At 42.1% G+C, this 20,319-nt stretch overlaps 2 protein-coding genes across 4 annotated transcripts in view; one reads left to right on the top strand and one right to left on the bottom strand.

The window, feature by feature from the left end:
- The window catches only part of flt1 (fms related receptor tyrosine kinase 1), a 30,017-nt gene extending 28,437 nt beyond the window's left edge, over positions 1–1,580 (top strand). Inside the window, exons 28-30 of the mRNA XM_079361050.1 lie at positions 36–105; positions 267–358; positions 611–1,580. Coding sequence (XP_079217176.1) covers positions 36–105; positions 267–358; positions 611–779 — 331 coding nt within the window. The 3' untranslated portion in view covers positions 780–1,580. The remainder of the gene's footprint in view (positions 1–35; positions 106–266; positions 359–610) is intronic.
- A 2,419-nt stretch (positions 1,581–3,999) lies between these two features.
- pan3 (poly(A) specific ribonuclease subunit PAN3) lies at positions 4,000–20,313 on the bottom strand. 3 transcript variants are annotated; one of them, XM_079361515.1, is made up of 18 exons: positions 19,123–20,311; positions 18,107–18,228; positions 16,855–16,927; positions 16,690–16,760; positions 16,399–16,549; positions 16,043–16,260; positions 15,496–15,600; positions 15,337–15,394; positions 14,669–14,830; positions 14,030–14,146; positions 12,625–12,726; positions 11,343–11,508; positions 10,979–11,066; positions 10,669–10,808; positions 9,389–9,518; positions 5,782–5,846; positions 5,441–5,579; positions 4,000–4,671 (listed from the first exon to the last, which is right to left on the bottom strand). In XM_079361515.1, exons 1-18 carry the CDS (start codon positions 19,457–19,459, stop codon positions 4,531–4,533), a joined length of 2,385 nt encoding a protein of 794 aa, XP_079217641.1. In that variant the 5' UTR covers positions 19,460–20,311; the 3' UTR covers positions 4,000–4,530. The 3 variants fall into 3 exon arrangements, 2 of the variants coding, with proteins under 2 accessions (XP_079217641.1, XP_079217642.1); XM_079361516.1 differs by having other exon boundaries at positions 16,405–16,549; positions 19,123–20,310; XR_013780580.1 differs by lacking the exons at positions 4,000–4,671; positions 5,441–5,579 and adding an exon at positions 7,135–7,233 and having other exon boundaries at positions 5,780–5,846; positions 19,123–20,313.
- Between the last annotated feature and the right edge of the window lie 6 nt (positions 20,314–20,319).

Raw genomic sequence — 20,319 nt, forward strand, 5'->3', positions numbered from 1 at the left:
AACTCGTGTTTTAAATCTGAATTCAATCCGTTCAGCTACATGAGGGGAATGGCCACACTTCAGATTTTTGAGGAGCTGCCCATTGAAGAGCCAGAGAGCCCTGATGTAAGAAAAAATCAAAAACCAAATACATCTTGCCTTTGTGGACACTGAATAACTTTTGGCTAAACAGATTAATGAAGATAAGGAGGGATTATCGAGTGTGATTTTTTTTTTTCCGGGGGAAACATCTGATTAAAAGCTTGTTGCATCCTCTCTAACCTCAGGATGAGCAGAGTGACAGCGGCATGGTCCTGCCGTCTGAGGAGCTGACGCATCTGACGTGGAATAACAGCCCCAAGAACAGGAAACTCAGCAGGTGATTCTCTGACTTCTAAAAACGTGGCTTTCCCCTTTTAGCAGCCCAGACATCTCATCATATGTATATCCTCTCTGTGCACACACATGCACGTGTTTTCAATTTGAAAACGTTTTCAATCTGTCTGCTTGTGGTGCGTCTCAAAAGAGTTCAGATTCTTCGAAGAAAAGCCAGATGGATATGTGGATTGAATTTTACTTTGTGAGTGCATGATTGCAAAATTAACAAACAAATATTTATTTGGCTCCCTAGATTTCTTTCCTTTCCTAAGTGCCGGGAGAACCAGGTGACCTCCCTGTGCAATGGCATTAAAGGTCTCCGGAACAACGAGCCGTCCATCTTGCCATGTGATTGGGAGTCTGACGAGGGCGGCTCCCCTCCTCCGGACTACAACTCTGCATTTCTCTACCCTTCTCTGTAGAATGCGTTTTTGTCTTTGTCAACTTTGAACAGGGTATACATATATTTTCCTGCTCTTCATTCCTAGTCAATCACAGCTTTCTCTGCTTTTACTGTTTGCATCCTCTACCTCGTTATAAAGTCTGCAGTAGTTCTGCTGTCTTTTTCCTCCTTGGCCCAAACTAACAAATCAACTTTCTGGATAGAAAATGTGCATTTAAGTTTTTTTTAGTATTACCAAATATTATCCTGCATCACCTCACACGACCCCTTCCTGGAGCAGCTAAGTATTACGTGATAGCGCCTGTCTCATGCTGAATTATGCAGAATGTATTCAAGGACCTGACTGCATTAGAGTTTTTTGTTTTGGTACCTCATGTGCTGAGCTTTGTCAAGAGGAACACTGCTGTATGAATTATTTGTTTCTCCTGCAGGGCAGATATATGCTGGAAGAAAACATATTATCCACTCATTTAGAATATGTGTTGGTTAAACACAATGTATCCTTACGTATTTATGAACACTGTTATCATTTAAACATGACTCGTTAATCATTTCAGTGCTTCAACTTTTTTGGCCAGAACGTTTCAGTACCTCTGGTTTAAACAGGTGTTATGTCATGGTTGTAAAAATTGTACGTTTTTATTGAAACGGTTTTGGAAAGACGCTGCTTCCCAACAGTTTCATGGTGGCATGTATGTATAAAAAAAAACGGTCTACATTTGATGGTGCTTCACTGGTTTTAGTGAGGTGTCCGGAAACAACTCCTCACATCTGAGTTGACATTCAATATAAATATTAGTATACCTAAATATAAAAGTTAAATCAGATCTTAATTGGACAAAAACCTGGGTTCACATTTCCTTATGACACAGATCAATTCAGTTTAGTTTCCCTCTATTCCTGTTCAAGTTTAGGGAAGAGTTTAGTATGCTTGTAGAGTCTGAATTCTTGGACATTTTCTCTTTTTCAAAGTATTTTGCAAATAAGATGCTTAAGCAAAGAAGTCCAAACTAATTGATTAGTTCAGCCCTTAAAAACAAAACTGATGTAATCCTGGCATTTTAACAATTTTGTAAACAGTTTATACATCAGGCATCAAAAGTGTGATTTAAAGGTTTTGTTTCCAGGATAAGACATGATGCCGGCTGCATGTTAAGAGAGTCAGTCACGTCCTCAGGCAAGAACAGAAGGCTAAAAAAAAGTGAGCAAGAAACACGGTTTTTGTAAAAACTGCTGTGGGTTTTTTTTTTCTTCCGTTTTAGATGGATGTACTTTATTGATCCTAAGCTGGGAAATCTTAGTTTTAAAATCAATGATGGTTGTAAATTATTAGTCAAACTCTTTGCATACATTGCTATAAAGTTGTCACAAAATCACATTACCGTACATCTCTTTATCAAAGGCCGTCATCGTTTTACAAAAAGTCAGGAGCACGTGTGTATCACTTTTGGTATTCTTTATTAAAATACTGCTGTACACACAAATATTGCAAAATTTGAGACAATGAACACAAGAGGGGCATAAAACATACTAAGATGGTGATTGTAGTTGTGTTGATGTGTGGGGAGGAAGAGAAGGTTGACACTAAATTCAACTGGAGTGTGTGCTGTGATGTGGAAGGTGGTATGAACACTGACATTGTGTAGGTCGTGTTGGAGGGCTTGTGTGTGTGTGTGTGTGTGTGTGTGTGTGTGTGTGTGTGTGTGTGTGTGTGTGTGTGTGTGTTTGTTTTGCAGATTTTTTTTCTAAAGCACAGCATTCACCAAATGTTTTTTTCTGTTTTGTCTGTCATGTCACTAAAACAGAGGAAGTAGTACATGATCTCACTCAGCCTGCACATTTGCTGCCCTCAAATACAGACCATTAAAGCCAGGACACCGTTCTTGTTGAGTTTTAATTGTTCTCCCAGCTAACTTGATGTTACCCTGTTCTTCTCATGTTTGACCTTTTTGTAAAAATCTACTAATAACAAGGCACCAGTAGATTATTCCAGACCGTGGTTTAATAGAGCTTTCTTTATCTAGGTGAAACTCATGAAGTCAAATTGAAGACTGATTGAAATTAGCATCAGGACTGTGCTTAAGGGCAACATGAAAGCCTCCCAGCATGATCTGCACAATGCCGTATACTGCCTAAAACCTCGATCTGAAGACCCCACTCCACTGTAGCTCATCTGTCTGACTGGATTGGGGGCGGCCGATGACAGTCTAACACATTCAATCATCCGGCCCCTCCAGCTGTTTGTCATCCTGAGAGAAATCCAAACCATCTGAGTGAATGCAACAGCCTGGCTGCTGCATCGTCTCCAGCACGTTTTGCAAATCATGATCTTTAAAAGTCAAATCAAACAACAACAAAAAAACAACTTTTGGTGCCCAGTGCCTTGTTCCTCCTCCCTCCTTTGCCCTTCAGTCCATTCCCCTAAACCCCTGCTGGAATTGGTCCACAGAATAATAAAATGTCGGGGCAAAAATTAACTGCCCTCCAATTTCCCATCATGCATTTCTGCACAATATCTGAGCTAAGACAAAAACCAGCTAGAAAAATCACAAAAAAGCATTTCTTTTTCCTAAATGCAGAGAGGCCCCGCCCCGCGAGGGGACGTAAAGTTTCAGATAAAAACAGAGAAGAGGGGAGAGTGAGATTGAGACAGAAAGGGGACATTTGGGGGTAAAGGGGCACAGGTGGGGGACAAAATAAGGACATTCCACAAAGAGGCAGCTGTGGCTCGACCTCAATATAAGCCCCACTCGCAGGCTACACCCCTTTGCTGGACAGCCAAGTCAAAAGCCGACCTGTCCTCGAGCAGTTCAAGTCACTGTGGCGTCCGTTAACCAAAGGCGACTGCTGAATATGTAACAGGTAGATGGAATCAGGAGAAACACCCCGTTCTCAATGCCAACAAAGACCATGTTTCATCCTCATATTCCAACCCATGCCAGCCCACCCATCCACCCACCCACCCACACCCGTCACTCTCTTACACACTAGCCTGGCGCTCCACAACCTGCTGAACTGAAATGTTAGAAATTCATTGATTCTTCCAGTTTTAAGAAACCTTCCAAGCCACCCAAAGTGGTTTGTCCTTTCTGAAGGGGAACCAACGGCCAAAGTGAAGGTGAGCTGGCACAGTTCATGCCATCCCTCCTTTACGAGAGCCTCGAGTGGTGTGTCCCGTCTTTCAGTGCGTCACAACGAAGGGGCGTGGTCTCCAGACGGAAGAGAGACGCAGTCAACGCAAAGCGGGGTTTCCTTTTTGTATTCGTTTGTCATTCTTAATCTGCTGTTATTTATGTCCGTGTGTGAATTTAGCTCTCAGTACACCCTGTAGGCCACTCACACGTAGTCATAAAAATAAAAAAAAATTTAACAAAAAAATTAAAATCTTAGTGCATCCTCCTCTGAAAAATAAACCCCAACTGTAGAAATAAACGATAAAAGCAGGACAATGTTCAAAATCTCTTGGTTTGTTCCTCGTTTTGTTCCCCAAATCTAAAAAAATGTCCTCATAGTCGTGTGTCACAGCTTCCGTATTTGTCCTTGTTACTTTTTGTTTACAATTTTCAGCTGCGGGGCTTAGGAAAACTAAAAAAAATACACTTTAGAAAAAGCCTTCCTGGTGGACAGGGTCAGTGTATGTGACTGAGGTTCACAAAGCCCCTCCCGGCTGCCTTCGCCATGCTGATGTCATCTCCATGAGGCTGGTCCTCCCCTGTAGTGCAATAGTGTGCTCCAGGTCCGGCAGTCTCACCCCGGGCCCCAAGAGAAAGCTACAGAGAACCGGAGGCAGCGGCCTGCAGCTCCTGGAAGGTACTGTCGAAGCAGCGCTTCAGGTCCGAGTAGGTCACGACCAGGACGCTTTTCTCATCCCGAGCCACCAGGCTGATCTTCTCAGGAACGCCAGCATCCAGCTGCACAAACAAAGGAACACACTGCTCGAGAACGGACTTGGAAAAAATGCTTTGATGTGTGAATCAGAAACTTTTTGGAAAAAATATTCAAACTAAATTTTAGTAGTAGAGATGCACAGATAAGGTTACTGATAAGTCCGTTGTCAAAAAAGAAGAAGTGACTCTGCAAGCAGAAGCTGATTTGAAGTATTTAAGAGTGGATTCAGATGACCTTCTTATCTGAGATCAACACAAAGCAGACTGTATGTTATCAGTGAGGGGATCTGTGCTTATTAATAACAGTGTGAAGAGTATGTGTGAAGTGTTCATACTGTCAAACTGAAAAGAGGAAACACTTTTGGAGAAATGAGCAAGGACATTCAGACGTTGCATATTTGTAAATCGAGTACTAGGGCAGTTTTGAATGTTTGGTTGGGTTTTTTAAACTATGAATTCGCTCAATTTTTTCTATTATTTAGCTCAATGAAGTGAGGATGAAAATGACTGACAGAACATTTCAAAAGCGATTGAAGGATTTTCAATTTCACTGCTTTTGCCTCTGACCAGCTGCTCACAGATAACCAAATGTCACTGATGGAAGTCGGCCAGTTAAGGACCGAATCTCTCTCTCACTCTCTCTGATGGACATGTCATGCATGTCTCTTTGTTTGTTTCCAGTGAATAAAAAGTATAAATAGAAGTTCTGAACGTTTAACTTAATCAAACAAATTAAACCGTTTATTATTAAGGAGGTGTTTAAATGAAATGAAGGATCAATGAACAAACTGACTTTGTTGAGGCAGGAGACAATGTGGCTCAGGTCGATCCAGGGCGTCCCGGCTTCTGTCACCTGGTGAAACAGGTGATCCCGGAAAAGCTTCAACAGGTAGCGGTCGCCGGTCTCTGACCACGACGGGTCTTTCTGAAACCTAACGCAACAACCCAACATCAGAAATCTGCTTCATTGGCCATGTGTGCTCACATACGGAGCTCTGAATGTACAAAAAGTAAAACACTGAATGTAAACATAACGTTTGTAATCATGTCACATATAGTTAAACCTGACATGTTTCAGGACCGCTGACCCTCCACTCTCACATACTGGTCGACGTGTGTACGGGTGCTACTTACTCGGGCCGCTCGTTGATGGTGCCCAGTTTGGCCAACAGGCGGAAGAGACGGCCATTTTGCACCTCCTGCAAGTAAACAATGATGACATGGTTTTTGCTCTCCACGGGACAGAAGACGCAGGCAGGGAGAGAGAAATGTTTCATCCTCACAGAACAGACCCGTCCGCTGTTTTATTGACGTTACCGTTCAACTACTGGATGCTCAAAGAAAATCAATTAAAAAAAATAAAAAAACATCCCTGAAGTAGGTTTACACAGAAAGAGGACGCAACCAGATTTCAAACTGACTGGGCGAAGCTTGAAGGAATAAACTAAAGAACGTAGCGCAAGCCATTATTTCTCAGAGGGAAAAAAAACCAACAAAGTTACAGTCACACTCAAGATGAAGAACATCTTCTCTATGTGCATTAAACAGTGCTCATTGGTTATTGTGAGTTTGTCGTCCAACACTGCAGTGCTAGAGAGAGAGACACATCGAGGTGCTGATGCTGCAATATACCCTACACAAACAAGCAAATCGATAAATGATGACATGAAGAGAGCATGGAATTAGAGAACAGACTTTTTTCACACTATAGGGCAGGAAGTATGTGACACTTCTTTCTGAAAAATAAACTAGACTTCTCCTCACTGTCAATAACTGAAACCTTGAGCGCTTCACTTTCCGTACATGGTGCTGGAGCGTTTCCTCCTCCATGAAGTCAATCACATCTTCTAAATACATTCTGTTAAAGTCTGGGCACGAATAACAGTGGCCATCTCCAACCCCCGCAGACGACTTTAAAAAAAGATCCTAAACATCGAAAGCCCCGTTTCCACCAAGCGGTTCGGCGCACGTTTTGTTGGCGTTTCCGCAGACTAAAGCCGGGAAAGAGTCTCAAATTACTGACCGTCCTACTTCTGGTTTCTCCTCGCGACACACAGCCTTCTCTGAAACAAAGCTTGATCATAACAAAGAGCCACATGTACAGCTTTCTCACTCAGTGATGTGTAAATTGTCTTGACGTCAAGTGTGGCACAAAACACTATAAAGTTATTTCTCCTCTCCTTTCGTTTCCCTGTTCCTCTCCATTGGATATAAAAAAAAAGTCAGCAGCGGCGGTCACATCGCTCAAATGAGTTTCTAAGGAGATAAGCTGGACTTTTCTTTTCCTCTCCTTTCATATACATACACTGTGTCGCACTGATGATGTCTATTACGTAGCTGACGCAGGCTTTACTGAACCAAACTTTACTGATCCATTACGGACCGCTTGGTGGAAATGGGGCCAAACTGACTTCCCGATGAGTTCTGTCTGTCACCGTCTTATTTAAAGGTCAGTAGCAGTAATTCTGTCAACAGGAAGTAGCTCACCTTTCACTTCTGTAGATCTAATTTACTCCTGCCACTCCTCTCTCTCTCTCTCTCTCTTCCTCATCTCTGCCTGTCTCACCCTGTCAAACGTTTTCTGCACTGTTGGACAAAGTGAAAAGGATTGAAAACCAGACCGTTTTCTTGCTTCTTGTGAGGAAACATTTACCATCATTGGATTTCTGTCAACAACTCAAGGCGATCTAACTTTTCCGTACAGAGTCGTTTTGTAGGCAGCAGCTGGAGGCTGCTAGCATAAGACGCACCCACATAAACTACAACACTTGATGTTTGGGGATGATTTCCGCTGGCAGTCTATAAATAAGAATAAACATGTTGCAGTGAGCAGGACGATCGTGGAGCCACACTTCTCCTGACTCCAGGTGGTTAGCCAGCTCTTGTTATCTTATAGTGTTGTAGTTAAGCTACACAGACAGACTTAACACAATCTCTGTTAGCCGATATAAACTTGTGTCATGTGATGCAAGGAAACAAGACTTCACTGTTGTGATTTATTAAACTTCTAAAGTCCGTTTCCTCCTGCTGGTTAACCAACACAAGCAAGAACCTCAGTACAGAAACCAGGCTGATGTGAAGAAGCACAAACAGCAGGAATGAATGGAGTGTGCTGAAACAGATGGGCATCATTTCATTTACCGTAAATTCCGTACTATTGAGCGCACCTGGATATAAGCCGCACCGGCTAAAAATAAGTAAATAAATGTATTTGTACATATATAAGCCGCACTTGATTATAAGCCGCAGGTGTCCACGCTATAACAAGAGCTATTTACACAGACGTAGGCTACCGGTAACATCCGCAAATACTGTAGCGTCCGTACGGACGTTAAAGGACGACGAGAGCGTTCAAATAATAACTTTTAATAACCCGATCACTGTCGGCCGTGACCACGCCGTTTACAGCAGAGAACAAAACCATAACTTGCCGTAACAATCCAACTCTCTCCCCCAGCGTTCTCTCATACAGCCACTCAACACGTTCTCACTGGTGCATTCACTGACTCTCCACATAATCGGAATTATGAACACATTATCAACTACTGACTTTACAACATGAACCGTTACAATACGAAGCCTAGCCGACGGTGTCTGTAACACGGCTGATGAAAAAGATGACCGTAATATATTTCACAAGAAAAAGTCCATCCATTCAGAATGACTTCATTACTCACTTCCTCAGTCTCTGTTGTCGCTGTCAGTGTCATCTTAACGTGCAGCAGCTCTGTTAGCTTCTTTGACAGCCAGGTCGATCGCCTTTAACTTGAAAGCTGCATCATATGTATTTCTCCGTGTGTTTTCCATGATGAGGGTGCGTGCATGAAGCGCAAAATGACTGATATTAAGATCCGACGTGACGAAGTCAAATGTTTTTGCGGCAGAAGCTCATTGTCCCCCATAAAAAATCCATGCATTAGCCGCACCGGAGTAGAAGCCGCAGTGCTCGAAGTGTGAGAAAAAAGTAGCGGCTTATAGTCCGGAATTTACGGTACTTCAACATGCATGACGATGACAGTGGTCCTTTTGTCCTTTTCTGGTTTAAACGTCTAGCAGATCAAGTCAAAGGGAAGCTGGTTCGATCCTGAAATCAATGATGTAGATTGACTTGTTATTGAACCTGATGACTTCCATTATAGTTCACGTTCAACCATGCATTGAAAGGTAAACACTTCTGTTCTGTTTTGAAGATGCAGTGTTCAACCTTTTGTATCAGGCAAACATTGCTAATGTGCCCTTGTACGTTCTCCTCACTCTTTATGCATAGACCTGCTAACTAGGTCATGCCCTTAGCAAGAGCGCGGCATGAGAAGATCAGAGATATTTTTGGTCAAAGAAGTTACCATTTTTTCTGTGGCATGTTTGATTTCTACATCACCGCATGTTGCTCTGTTCTTGCACTGCTGGACAGAAACAGAAATCATTGTTTGCATGAGATTGAGGTAAAAACCCAGACCTCATTGTTTTGGGGAAATGTTGTGTCGTGTGTAAAGGGGAAGTAAAGGCACTAACGAGAAGAAAGATCGGCTGTTTCACACATTTACAATCTAACATGGAGAAGCTTATCTCAAGGCGAGACTGCACAGCCTACAATATACCCGACGACATCCTGTGTGCGCACAACTTCTCCCTTCGCTCACTAAAACGAGCACCCTCTCTGACTATCACACGAGAACATGACCCTGAAAAAACACAGCATATCACGAGAGCTCACAAATGCTTTCTGGGACTTTGAACATACCTTGGCCAGGTCCTCCTCGATGACATCATTCCTCATCTGCGATGCATCGAGCTGTGTGTAGAATCGAGCTCCGATCATTGGCATGATGTCATTGACGCTGCGCAGGCGAGACTGTTCAGTCAGCAGATACCTGCATGTTAACAAACACATTACAGAGTGTCATGTAAGGAGGGCTGAGCACGTCTGTACAAAGTATTGATTATATGTCAACTCTCTGACTTAAAGGAGCGTTTTTGATGGTATTCTAATCTGCTCTACTTATGCACAATGGGGAAGTGAAAACCAGCTCTTCAAAGCAGTTCTTAATTTGATTAAAAAAAAAACAATCTGCCTTCAGAAATTTAAATGTCAAAGTGTCAACCTAGTCAAGAAACAAATGTCATTGCTTAAAGCCATTATCCATCTATCAATCATTATTTGTACAGCCCCAATTCACAACACGTGTTATCTCCAGACGCTTTACAGAAATGCATGTTGGGAAAATATGCAGGCAGGATATCTCCTTTGTATTCCTCGTGTTACTGTTGTCCACACCGCCTTGCCGCTGAGCTGGAGGTCGGAGCAGGCAGTGCATTACACTATTTCAAAGTGATAAGTCAAGAGGACATCCAGCTCGCTGTAATTAAAACTAGTGGATGTTGCAGACATCCTTATTAAGCGATGATAGAAAAACACATTTAATGAGTCTAAAACGAGTATGGATGGATGATAACTGGTGGGGATCTAATTCTGGGGAAAATACATTAAATCAGACATGAGAACATCAAAAGATCTACACAACAACATCATGTGTATCCTACACGTCTTAACCTGAAGTGAAATGTCAGAGAAGTTGTAAAACTGGGACTTTGTTCAAACCTTGTTTGTCATTTTTTAAACATTAAAAACGAAGGTTACATATGTAACTAGGGTTCTATGAATCAGGGACTACTGAAATAGCTCACTGCACCATGATAAACAAAAAGAGGCCGTGCAGATAAAGATCAACGCTCAATTGTGAAAGGGATATTTCTGTTTGAGCATGAAGTCCCTGTAACGTAAGAAGTGAAAGATTCAGTGGAGGAAGTGAAAGGGGGCAGTAAGGAGTGATCCTGCTTGTGCTCTGGACAACTTCTACTGGTAGGAAGGAGAGAATATTTTCTCTGCAATGCCCTGACCTTCACTGTCGGGCTGAAATAGGGCTAATGACTGCCATGCAAATTTGGGATTACGTTAGCCACCTTCTGGGCCGCATCCAACTACAACCTTAATATGTCAGACGATTTCCTTCTTTTTCTTACAGAATGAGGTTTTTGAGGTCTGAAGAGTAGTTGATGGACACCAGCTCCATGGCCTTCTGCAGGTTCTCCCTTTGAATGCCAGCCAGGGAGTTACATGCCAGTGCCAGCACAACCTTGCCCAACGACACTAGGTCCGCTTGCTGCATGACAAAACACACAAATAACAAAAACAGGGATCAGAAAAGAGTGTGCTGTGGTATTTGAAAGGCCATGCCAAAGATGTTAGGCAGATGGAGAACCTTTCTGTGATTGACTTTGATGACCATCTCTGATGATTTGACAGAAGATTTCAGTAGATCAGAGTAAGTACCTGGTACTGAGGCATCAGGGCGAGATGATTTGTCTGACTGCTGTCAAACGTTAAGACATCAAACACCCCAACACAGTTCACCCGTAGCCTAAAAAGATAGAAGAGCATTAACGTGAGTAGGTTGTTCACGTCTGTATTGAGTTTGCACAATCACATCGACGTGAAAAAAAGGAATCGTCACCTGAAAATAGTCTTCTGCTTTTCATGAATTTACAGTCATATCTATCCTTTCTGAACAGAAAATATAAAATCACGCTGTTCTGTTTGCCACTATTCACGGATACTTGTGACAAGCTGTGATCTACAGCAATCAGCGTCCATGCTAAATCACCACATGTCTCCAGAGGTAGTAATGTGTGTGTACCTGGTCTTGCCAGTAATAAGAATCTTGCTGGGGTCCATGACGCGGCATGCCAGGCCGGCAGTGTGGATGGTTCGCAGGGCCGAGCTCAGCTGGACGATGTAGGCCCAAATCAGAGACTCTGGAAGGAGACCTGCATGCTGCCGTGGAGGGGGAGGTTCATGTTGTCCTGCACACAAGGAGATGCTTGATCACACATATGCAGCCTGAAGGTCAAAGTGCAACTTGTGAAATAAACCTCAGACTTCTGAGAAGGACAGAAAAAAAAATCTCCCATTTGTAATAGCACTAAGAGAATTCCTTCACAGTCACCTGATCTATTCAGCTGCTGGCTTTCTCAATTCATCCAACGGTTTGAACTTCATCAAAATGATGAAGACGCATTATAACTCTTATAACTGTTGTTCTATTATATAACTTACGTTTTCTTACCAAAAGTCCAAATATATATTTAACTTTGAATAATTTCATCAAAAACATTGAAGTACTATTTTGTCTTGATCGTCTAATCCTCGAGTCTCATATGATAGAAACAGGGTAGGAAATTCAGCCCACTCTTCTCAGAAACCATTGTTTTGTTTATCATGCATTCTTATATTTTTCTGCAACACCAAACAACACAAGGCACGGGGAGCTTTACTCAGGCGACAGTGTTAGGGTGTGTACAGCGCCACAAAAGCCACAATTTCACACTGAGAATGCTCAGAGCTGACTTTGTTTACTCCTCAATACGACCGTATGTGATCCTGGGCTTTAGTGACATGAATCTTGATGTTCGCCTGTACTGTTCCACAAACTCAAACATTACAGAGAGATTCAAATGTTTCCTTCAACTCTTCACAAAGGCAATGGTCTGTGTGGTTTTGCTTCCTCTATACGCATCCATGTAGGTAGGCCTTCCAGCACCTGTCCTAGGATCAGTTTCAGCCACAAGTCCACATGGCTGTGGCACAGACACACGCATGCTAACCGCCAAAGTAGGACAGTTTCTGAACATGTGATTCTTCTCTGATTGCGTCAAAACACCAACAGGAGACCTTTTACCTTCATGGGGATTGATGTGTATTTCAAGTCAACCGTGTGGTTTCGTGTGAAACAATGTAAAAGTATATGTGAGAAGAAGTGCACGCAATGAACGCTCATTCTGTTACACACCCTGGCTCGTGACCTGATTCGCAAGCATGTAAACAAACAGTCAAAAGCGTGAAGCAGAAGGGTGTGGAGGGGATGCTGGGTCGATCTCTCAGCGTGGCGGGAGGAGGACAGGGGAAGCACACCAACTCACCCCACTTCCTCTTGGTGAAGTACGAGTCTGCTGCTGGGTCATTGAAGTGTCTGCTGAACATGGTTTCTGCACCCGCATGGAAGTCGTAGGAGAAGACCAATGCTAGAGGGAAAAGTTGGAGTTAGAAGGGTTAGGGCTTCTTTTCCAAGCACACTAGTGGCTTTGCTAAGAACAGACACTTCCTCTCTTTGGTTCACACTGCAGCTCGGACCTGCTAACTGTACGCCCGGTTCGATCAGAGCAACACAGCTAAAGAAGGGCAAGATTTTTAAAACACAACACGTTTAAGAAATGTAACTAACGATTTATTAATTTTGTTTTTTTACATCATTTAGTTTATATGCAATGTCCTCTATGGTTGTCAACCTGTTTGGCACCTATGTTGTGTTTTTATGCTCTCTGTGTTTCCCAAGGGACAACAAAGATTTCATTCATTTAAACCCTGCAGCTTTTTCCCAACCTTGCAATTTTGGCCATTCTTCACAACCTTTCAGCAAATCTGACTAATACAACAAACAACCCTATAAGCAAAATAATACATCTATCTCCTTTGATAGACTATTGATCCCCTTAGATCTGTCATGTTTTACTGTATAAACTCCAAAGAGTACAGTGAATTGGGGCTTAATGTCTTAGGAAAGCTGATTGCTAAAGACTCACTTGTCTGTAGTGAAGCAGACAGCTAATGAGTCTGCTATGACTTTTTTTTTTCTTTCCCAGTCGACAGAATCTGTCCTTTCGGCGGTGTCTTTATCCAGACTCTACACAGGAAATCTAAAAAACAATCCAATAACTGATCACTTCTAGCGTTTGTTTATCCGTGCTGGAAAAAATGATCACCATCCCCACGTCTCCTTGTGTTGTATATCTATTGACCAATCAGAGGCTGTAATCCTAACTTTCCACCAACCAGACGCTCACTACAAATGTGAGTCAATGAGTGCATTTACATGGACTTGAGTATCCCGGATTTGATCATATTCGGGATATGACGTTTACGTGCTCACAGAGAAACCAACTATTACAGCCAACCTTCAATTATATTTTATTTGTTATGAGCGAAACGCAAAACTTATTCCTCTCTTCCTCTGGTTGTTTTGCTGTCAGAAACGAGGGTAAGGAGTATACACGCCTGTTGTCTTTGTACTCAAGCAGAAAAAAAATGTCCCTGTCACGTTCTGCCCCGTGAAGCAGAAACAAGGCAACAGAATTAAATCATTTTTTCGTTAAGCAAATCTTTACGTTTTCCAAACTGTACTCAAGCGTTTGAATCCAATAATAAGTTTTCTCTCCTGCTCATTTTTCAGCTTCATACAAAATACAATAGAAGTCGAGCACTGATAAATGAAATACCTCCAAAACAAGGAATTACACACACAAGTGTTAATACAGGACAAACACTCACAGTGGTCTCCGAAGGCCTTTGTGGTGAAGACCTCCCTCAGTGTCACAGAGTTCGAGTGCTGAATCTTCTTCCACATGTCCACCAGCATCATGCACTTGGTGTTAACGAGGCGGAAACCTGGACAGATTGAACAGACACGCGACAGACACGGAGCCAATTAGAACTGATCAAAGAAGTCTCGCAATGGTACAATATCCTACGTCGACTTTCACTGCGCACATGGACGTTCATGTTTACTCTTACTGGCTCTTCAGCCGTTTTTCTTTTCACAGAAACACCATTTGGATTTATTTTTGACAAAAGAAAATGTACGCCATTACCTTGTGTTGTTGTAGAGAAAAAAAATAACCATTTTGGTTTATGTATTTTGACTAACTTAATATATTCTAAACACAGTTTTAGATGCTCAAGATTTTTTATCTTAAAATATACATTGGTTTGATTGGAAAATAGAGTGTAGGAGAAAGTTATGTTTGATATGAATGTGCTTAAGGAGCATGTGATTGTCACCCCCTGTTGCTTCTCATCTTGTAAAGTTATGAGTAATGGTTAAGTCATTTGCCACAACGTCTATTTTGGATGTGTGGCTTCTGTGCTACATTTCTCTGAAAGACAACTTCTGATCGTCACGTTTCTCACCGTGTATCCTCCTCAGGCAGTAAGGCAGGTCATCCTTGCTGTTGACCGCCTTGTAGCAAGAGGTAATGTAGCTGAAGTTGCTGGTCTTCTGCATGCGGTTTGGAGGAGGGAGGGGCTCGAGGGGGAACAGGCTGTGGTAGCTGTCCACCTCGGACGGTACATCTGCCAGACAGAAGAAGTTTCACAGTTTCAGAGGAGAAAAAAAAACAAAGATACACAAACGCATGCAATCAAAAACTATTCCAATGACTTTGAGCAGGCTGTAGATCTTAATTCATAAAACAATTACTTGTTTTCAGCAATGATGAACCAGTTCAAGAGCATAAGAGACCTTTATGATTTGTGTCACATAGTGTTATGATGTTAACAATTGTGCCCACTACCATGAAACAGAAAAAGGAACTTGTGGGTTACTGTAAGCACAGCCCGCAGAGACGACAAACTTCATATTTCAACAGCCTTTCACACTGACATGAGGAAGTCATCTCTACATTGGTTTCAGAGAGCAGTGGAGGTTTGTTCACTCGGAAACCAACAACAGAGCATCTTACTGGTCTTTGTCTGACACAGACCGCAGCTAACAAAGAGTTGTGAAATGTTTTTATTACAAGCCTTCATTAATATAGGATCAATTACTTCATGTTGTGATGTTACAGTAGACCCTTTACCTGGGTTCTCTGAGTGGTCAATCTGGGCCATGGTTATCAGATGTCTGTTTATCAACTCCTGGGAAAAGAAATGAAGGTAATCACATCTGACATTAATCCCCAGAAAAGACGACACACAGATACTTAGTGTAGAACAAAACATAACTGAGTGGGAACTACCTGTCGTAGCTCATCAGCCATGAAGAAGGATGGGGCGTTTGCTTTGGGCTGCATGTAAGCCACATGGGGAGCAGTGGGGGGATAGATATGGTAGGTAGGAAACACCTGCAAAGAAACAAGAAAGACAGCTTCCCATTTATTGAGAATCGAAAACCAGTAGTACCAAACATTATTTTTTACATGAGCTCAGAGTGACACAAAAGAATGTAAGGGCACAAAACTTTTGTCAGTATTTAAAATGGGGGAAAGAAGGTTACACAATGCAATAATATAAAAGTCACATTACAATGCTAGAATTTGCTAAATGTATTTTTGTTATTGTGAGGTGAAATTATTTTAAAAAAAAAAAAGCTCACAGACTTCGTTTAGTGCTGGACTTGAAAGAGCCAACACTTGTTCACCAAAACCAGTTTCTCTGTTTTCAGTATAAGTGAAGCTGCATATTTGCACGTTTGTTTACAATTTTAAACTCTTGTAGAGTACAGAAAGCTTTGGACTGCAAGTGCTTCCTGACTAAAATTAGAGTAGGAAGCTGTGCAGAACATACCATCCCAGCCATGGGTGCTGGTGTGTTGTCTGTGTAGAAGTAGGTGGTCCCCCCTACAGTCTCTTTCTGGATTATATGAGTATTTGGATCGGATGCAGTGGTGGGGACCATGTAGTTGGCAGGGTTTGGGGTGTGGCTGCGCCGGCGAGGAGCAGGTGAGCTATGTGGCGTGATTTTTGGGGAGTGGAGAGGCGAAGAACCTGCAGACAGGGACATACCTAAAAATTGGAGACAAAAATTAACTTACTTATTAAACTACTCAAATTCAGAGATCAAAGGTGGAAAGCAAAAAAAGAGCCCTGTTAAAAGTAGATCATAACATATAAAAAGGGGTGATATATTAATTGGGAATTCACCGTCACCTGGAGCCAGTGCAGCAGCTGTGGAGCTGCTGAGGCCCGGATGTGGGAAGATAGGCGAGGGGAAGGCCTGGACAGTGGACTGAGCCATGGTGGCCATGCGTGGAGCTCCCTTAGGGATGAACTCACTTGCTGCTGGGTTAGGAGCCTGTTGGCACAAGGAGATGTGTAAGAGTTAAATAACATGTATGTACCACATCGGTTAGTTTAAATTAACAACAAGATGGACATTTAAAAAAAAAAAAAACCTCATCACAAACGTTTAAAAATTGATGGATGTGTGCTCACCTTTCTCCTTTGGGAAATGCTAAGAGCACCAAAATCACTGAACAGTGACGATGTCGGGGAATTCACTGAATCTGCAGAAGGCCAAAGGGTGTAAGGAGTTGAGTAGTGACACCTTCAGTATTCAATCAATGTGTGCTACTCTACATAGTGTTGCAGGAGAATTACCATGTGCGCTGTGGCTGAAGTTCTTGGCACCATCATTTAGTAGACTGGGAGAGCTGCTGCTGGTCGTCATTCGCTAAATAGGAAAACATTAAGAACAGATAGGTTACAGCAGGTATTCCAGTATAAAAAGGGTTTATTAATTCAGCCAACTTTTTATTTTGGTATTATATTTGAATAAAAAAGTAAAAATGTCATGCTACTTGGGAAGCTGCAGCATGTGTCTAAAGTCAACAGCATATGCTCAAGTTCAGTGGTGTGTCTGATAGCATGAAAGGCTCCCTTGCCTGCAGTATGTGCTGGTCAGTACAATATATGTCACAATGGTACAGCACATCTTCCACCACCATGAGGAGATGCATACATATAATTGAATACCAGTGCTCTTGCTTAAAGACATGTAAATGTTGATGCTGTAAATACACAAATATCTTTTTATTGTCTTTATTTACCACATAAGTGCAGCATAGTGATGTTTCATTAATTAAACGTTGCTCTCTATAGTGTATTGAAAGTTGTTTCATATCTCTGTGATGATGGTAAAGAAAAGTAATTGACGTATCCTTGCCGATGATATCAGTAAGCTCGACGCAAAGCTTATCCAAACTAACAAGGTTAGCCAAGTTACCGTAGCCAGTCGGAATAATCAACAGTACATCTTCTTAAATACCTGCCTCTGTAAATTGAACACTAACATTGTCAGCAATATACAGTAGATCTTACAGCGAAACCATGTCAGGAGTCATCAATACATGCAGCTCAACATCTATTCCACTACTCTGCTATCAATATGACTGACATCACATAGACAACATACTTTCAATACTCAGAGGAGAGCAATATATATTCCTTTGACAACATTATGTTGCACGAAATACAAAGAAAAAGTCATAAATAAGCATGGTTGGTAGACAATGCTGGAGGTGGAAAATAGTTGGTAGAGTTGTGACAGACAAAAGGCAAAGGCATGTCATGACATCAGCTACAGCACAAGATGCATAGCTAACAACACAGTCTGTAAACTTGGGCACATGCTGCTGCTGCTGCTCCTCAAGAGGCAGACCACTTTTCCATGTTGGTGATGATGAAGAGGGTAACTTTTTCTGTACAAATAAATTACCATACAAAATACTTTCAATATTTCAATGAAATTAAGGTTTTTAGTTCATTTAAAGACAGCAGCAAAAGTAAAGTGAGCAGATAAGAAACACGTTTTAATCACACTGACTATTGTTAATCCAGTTTTCCCGTGTACCTGCATCATGGAGTATTTGGACTCTGCTGGGCTTCCAAAGCCGTTGACCCCGATAAAGCTGCTGCTGAAGTAAGAGTTGGTCAGATTGGCTTCACTCAGGGTTGTGCCTTCAATTCCTGGGACTAAAGATGACAAAAGTAAATGTTTTACGATTGTTAAGTGTAGCGGGATTGCAACAACCAATGAGTTTTCTGCACTTTAAGAGGATATATATGGGAGAAAAGTATGCGTTTAAATGTTAGTTCACTTGAGTGTCTGCATGCTAAACAGTCTCGTTTGTAAGCATGTAAACATTTCAAACCTGCAGCGGGGTAGTCTACTACAAAAGCCTGCCATTTGATTATGAACTGTGTAAACACCACGTAATATGATTTAAAACAACAATAACCACTTTAAAGATATAATAGACATTAGTTGTCTTTGAATTGCACGTGACGTTAGTTACTGGATGTTTGTTTACGTTGAGGACCAATGAAAAGCTAGCCTAGCTTAATGATAATGTTAGCAAACATTAAACTTTTACCCTCGTCAGCTCGCAAAAAAACGTCTAACTTTAAAATATTTACCCAGGGTTAGACTTTAAGTAATGGCTCATCTTTGAAGGTGAAACATGTTGCATTTAGTTAAAGCGGATAATAATAGGCTTTTTAACTGAAGCTAACTAGCTGGCTAATAGCCACTGAAGCTAACTGTCGTGGGTCGTGGTTTTCTGCCCACTCACAGCTGTCACACTAAAACACGGGCCTCCCCGTGAACTGCAACACGTTGGTAATGTTGTGAGTTGTTTTTACAGCACACTTGATACCACATGTACTAAACGCTTTTCATGAGACAGCTAACAATAAAGCTGCACATGGAAGTCTCTGGACAGAGTACCCCACGTTGTTGTAAGGTTAAAGAGGCCTCAGTGAATCCCCGGGCTAAATTTGAACAAAGCACAACAAGGCCCAAAAGTAAAGTCACAGTCAGTCACTCCGTTTGAGGCCTTGTGTGTTTTTTTAGTGATTGACACTTACTTGTTAACAGCTGCCCCTCCAAAGAAGTGCCTGCAGGCCCCAGTGGTTCGTTCTTCTTAGACACAGCGGTACCCCCGCCTGGACAGGCCGCCGTGGAGCCACCCAGGGAATACCCCCCCGGCGTCCCGCCACCCCCGGCCACAGACAACGGGACGGGGCTACCGCCGCCTCCGTGCAGAGATAGGCTAGCCATGGACGGATCTTCGTGCAAGAACTGACACTCGTCTCCATAAAAGCAGGTTTTATCTTTCGCGTAGTATCGGCAAAACTTCACCTTGACATTGGGTATCCCGACACCCCCGAGCGGAGCAGCTGAAGCTGGAAGTCCACTGTTCATGGCACCGCTGCTGCCGCCGCTGCTGCCGGAAGATACTCAAACATAGAGAGACGCAGATAGCTGGCGAGCTAGCCAGCTAGCCTGCAGACGCCTTTTTCCCAAAAAAATATCAACTTAGCTGGTAATAAACACTAAATATGCTACAGCACTCACATTATAAGGCTACGATGCATTTGGTTTACAGAAAATATCGGTGCATGCGCGGAGTCCTGGTCGTCGTTGTTGTCGCTCTCCATGCAGCTGCCCTCTTTTCGTAAAGTAGCCTGTTGTTGTTTTTGCCTCCAGTCCGGCTGCTCTGCTCGGGACCAGCTAGCATAGCTTTGCATTGTGGGTACCGCGTTTGCAGAGTTTACCTGCTGCACATGCAAGCCCCAAGTGAAGTTGGTGCATGATGGAGGGAAATGTATCTGAAGGAAGTAGTAATCCATTTAAAACACTTATTGCATTTTATTCTCAATTCCCTTTCTTTTGCTTGGTCTGCATTACATTTTGCTGAGTTCCGTTTTATATTAGGCTACCACAGAATAGATATGGTTACTCTATTACATTGTTACTTTAGTGTCCTAAAATAGAAAACATCAGGACCTAGGTTATTAACGCAGTGGCAAGTGAAGTCAAATTGATTAATCAATCAATCCAAGATATTCGGTAGGCGTCAAAAGTAAAATTATGTTTCAAACCTAATCCAGTAAAATGTCTTTTACAGAAAAGACTGTATATTCAAGCATAATGTCTCAAGAAAAAACAGAGATACTCAAGTTCTTAAGGTTTTTAAACGAATGTATAACTAACATGTATTTTTATATACTAATTCAATTTGTCATGTAAATGATAGCCCAATTGTGTTCTAACATTAATCT

The sequence above is a fragment of the Symphodus melops genome (assembly GCF_947650265.1).
Source record: "Symphodus melops genome assembly, chromosome: 14".
NCBI lineage: Eukaryota > Metazoa > Chordata > Actinopteri > Labriformes > Labridae > Symphodus > Symphodus melops.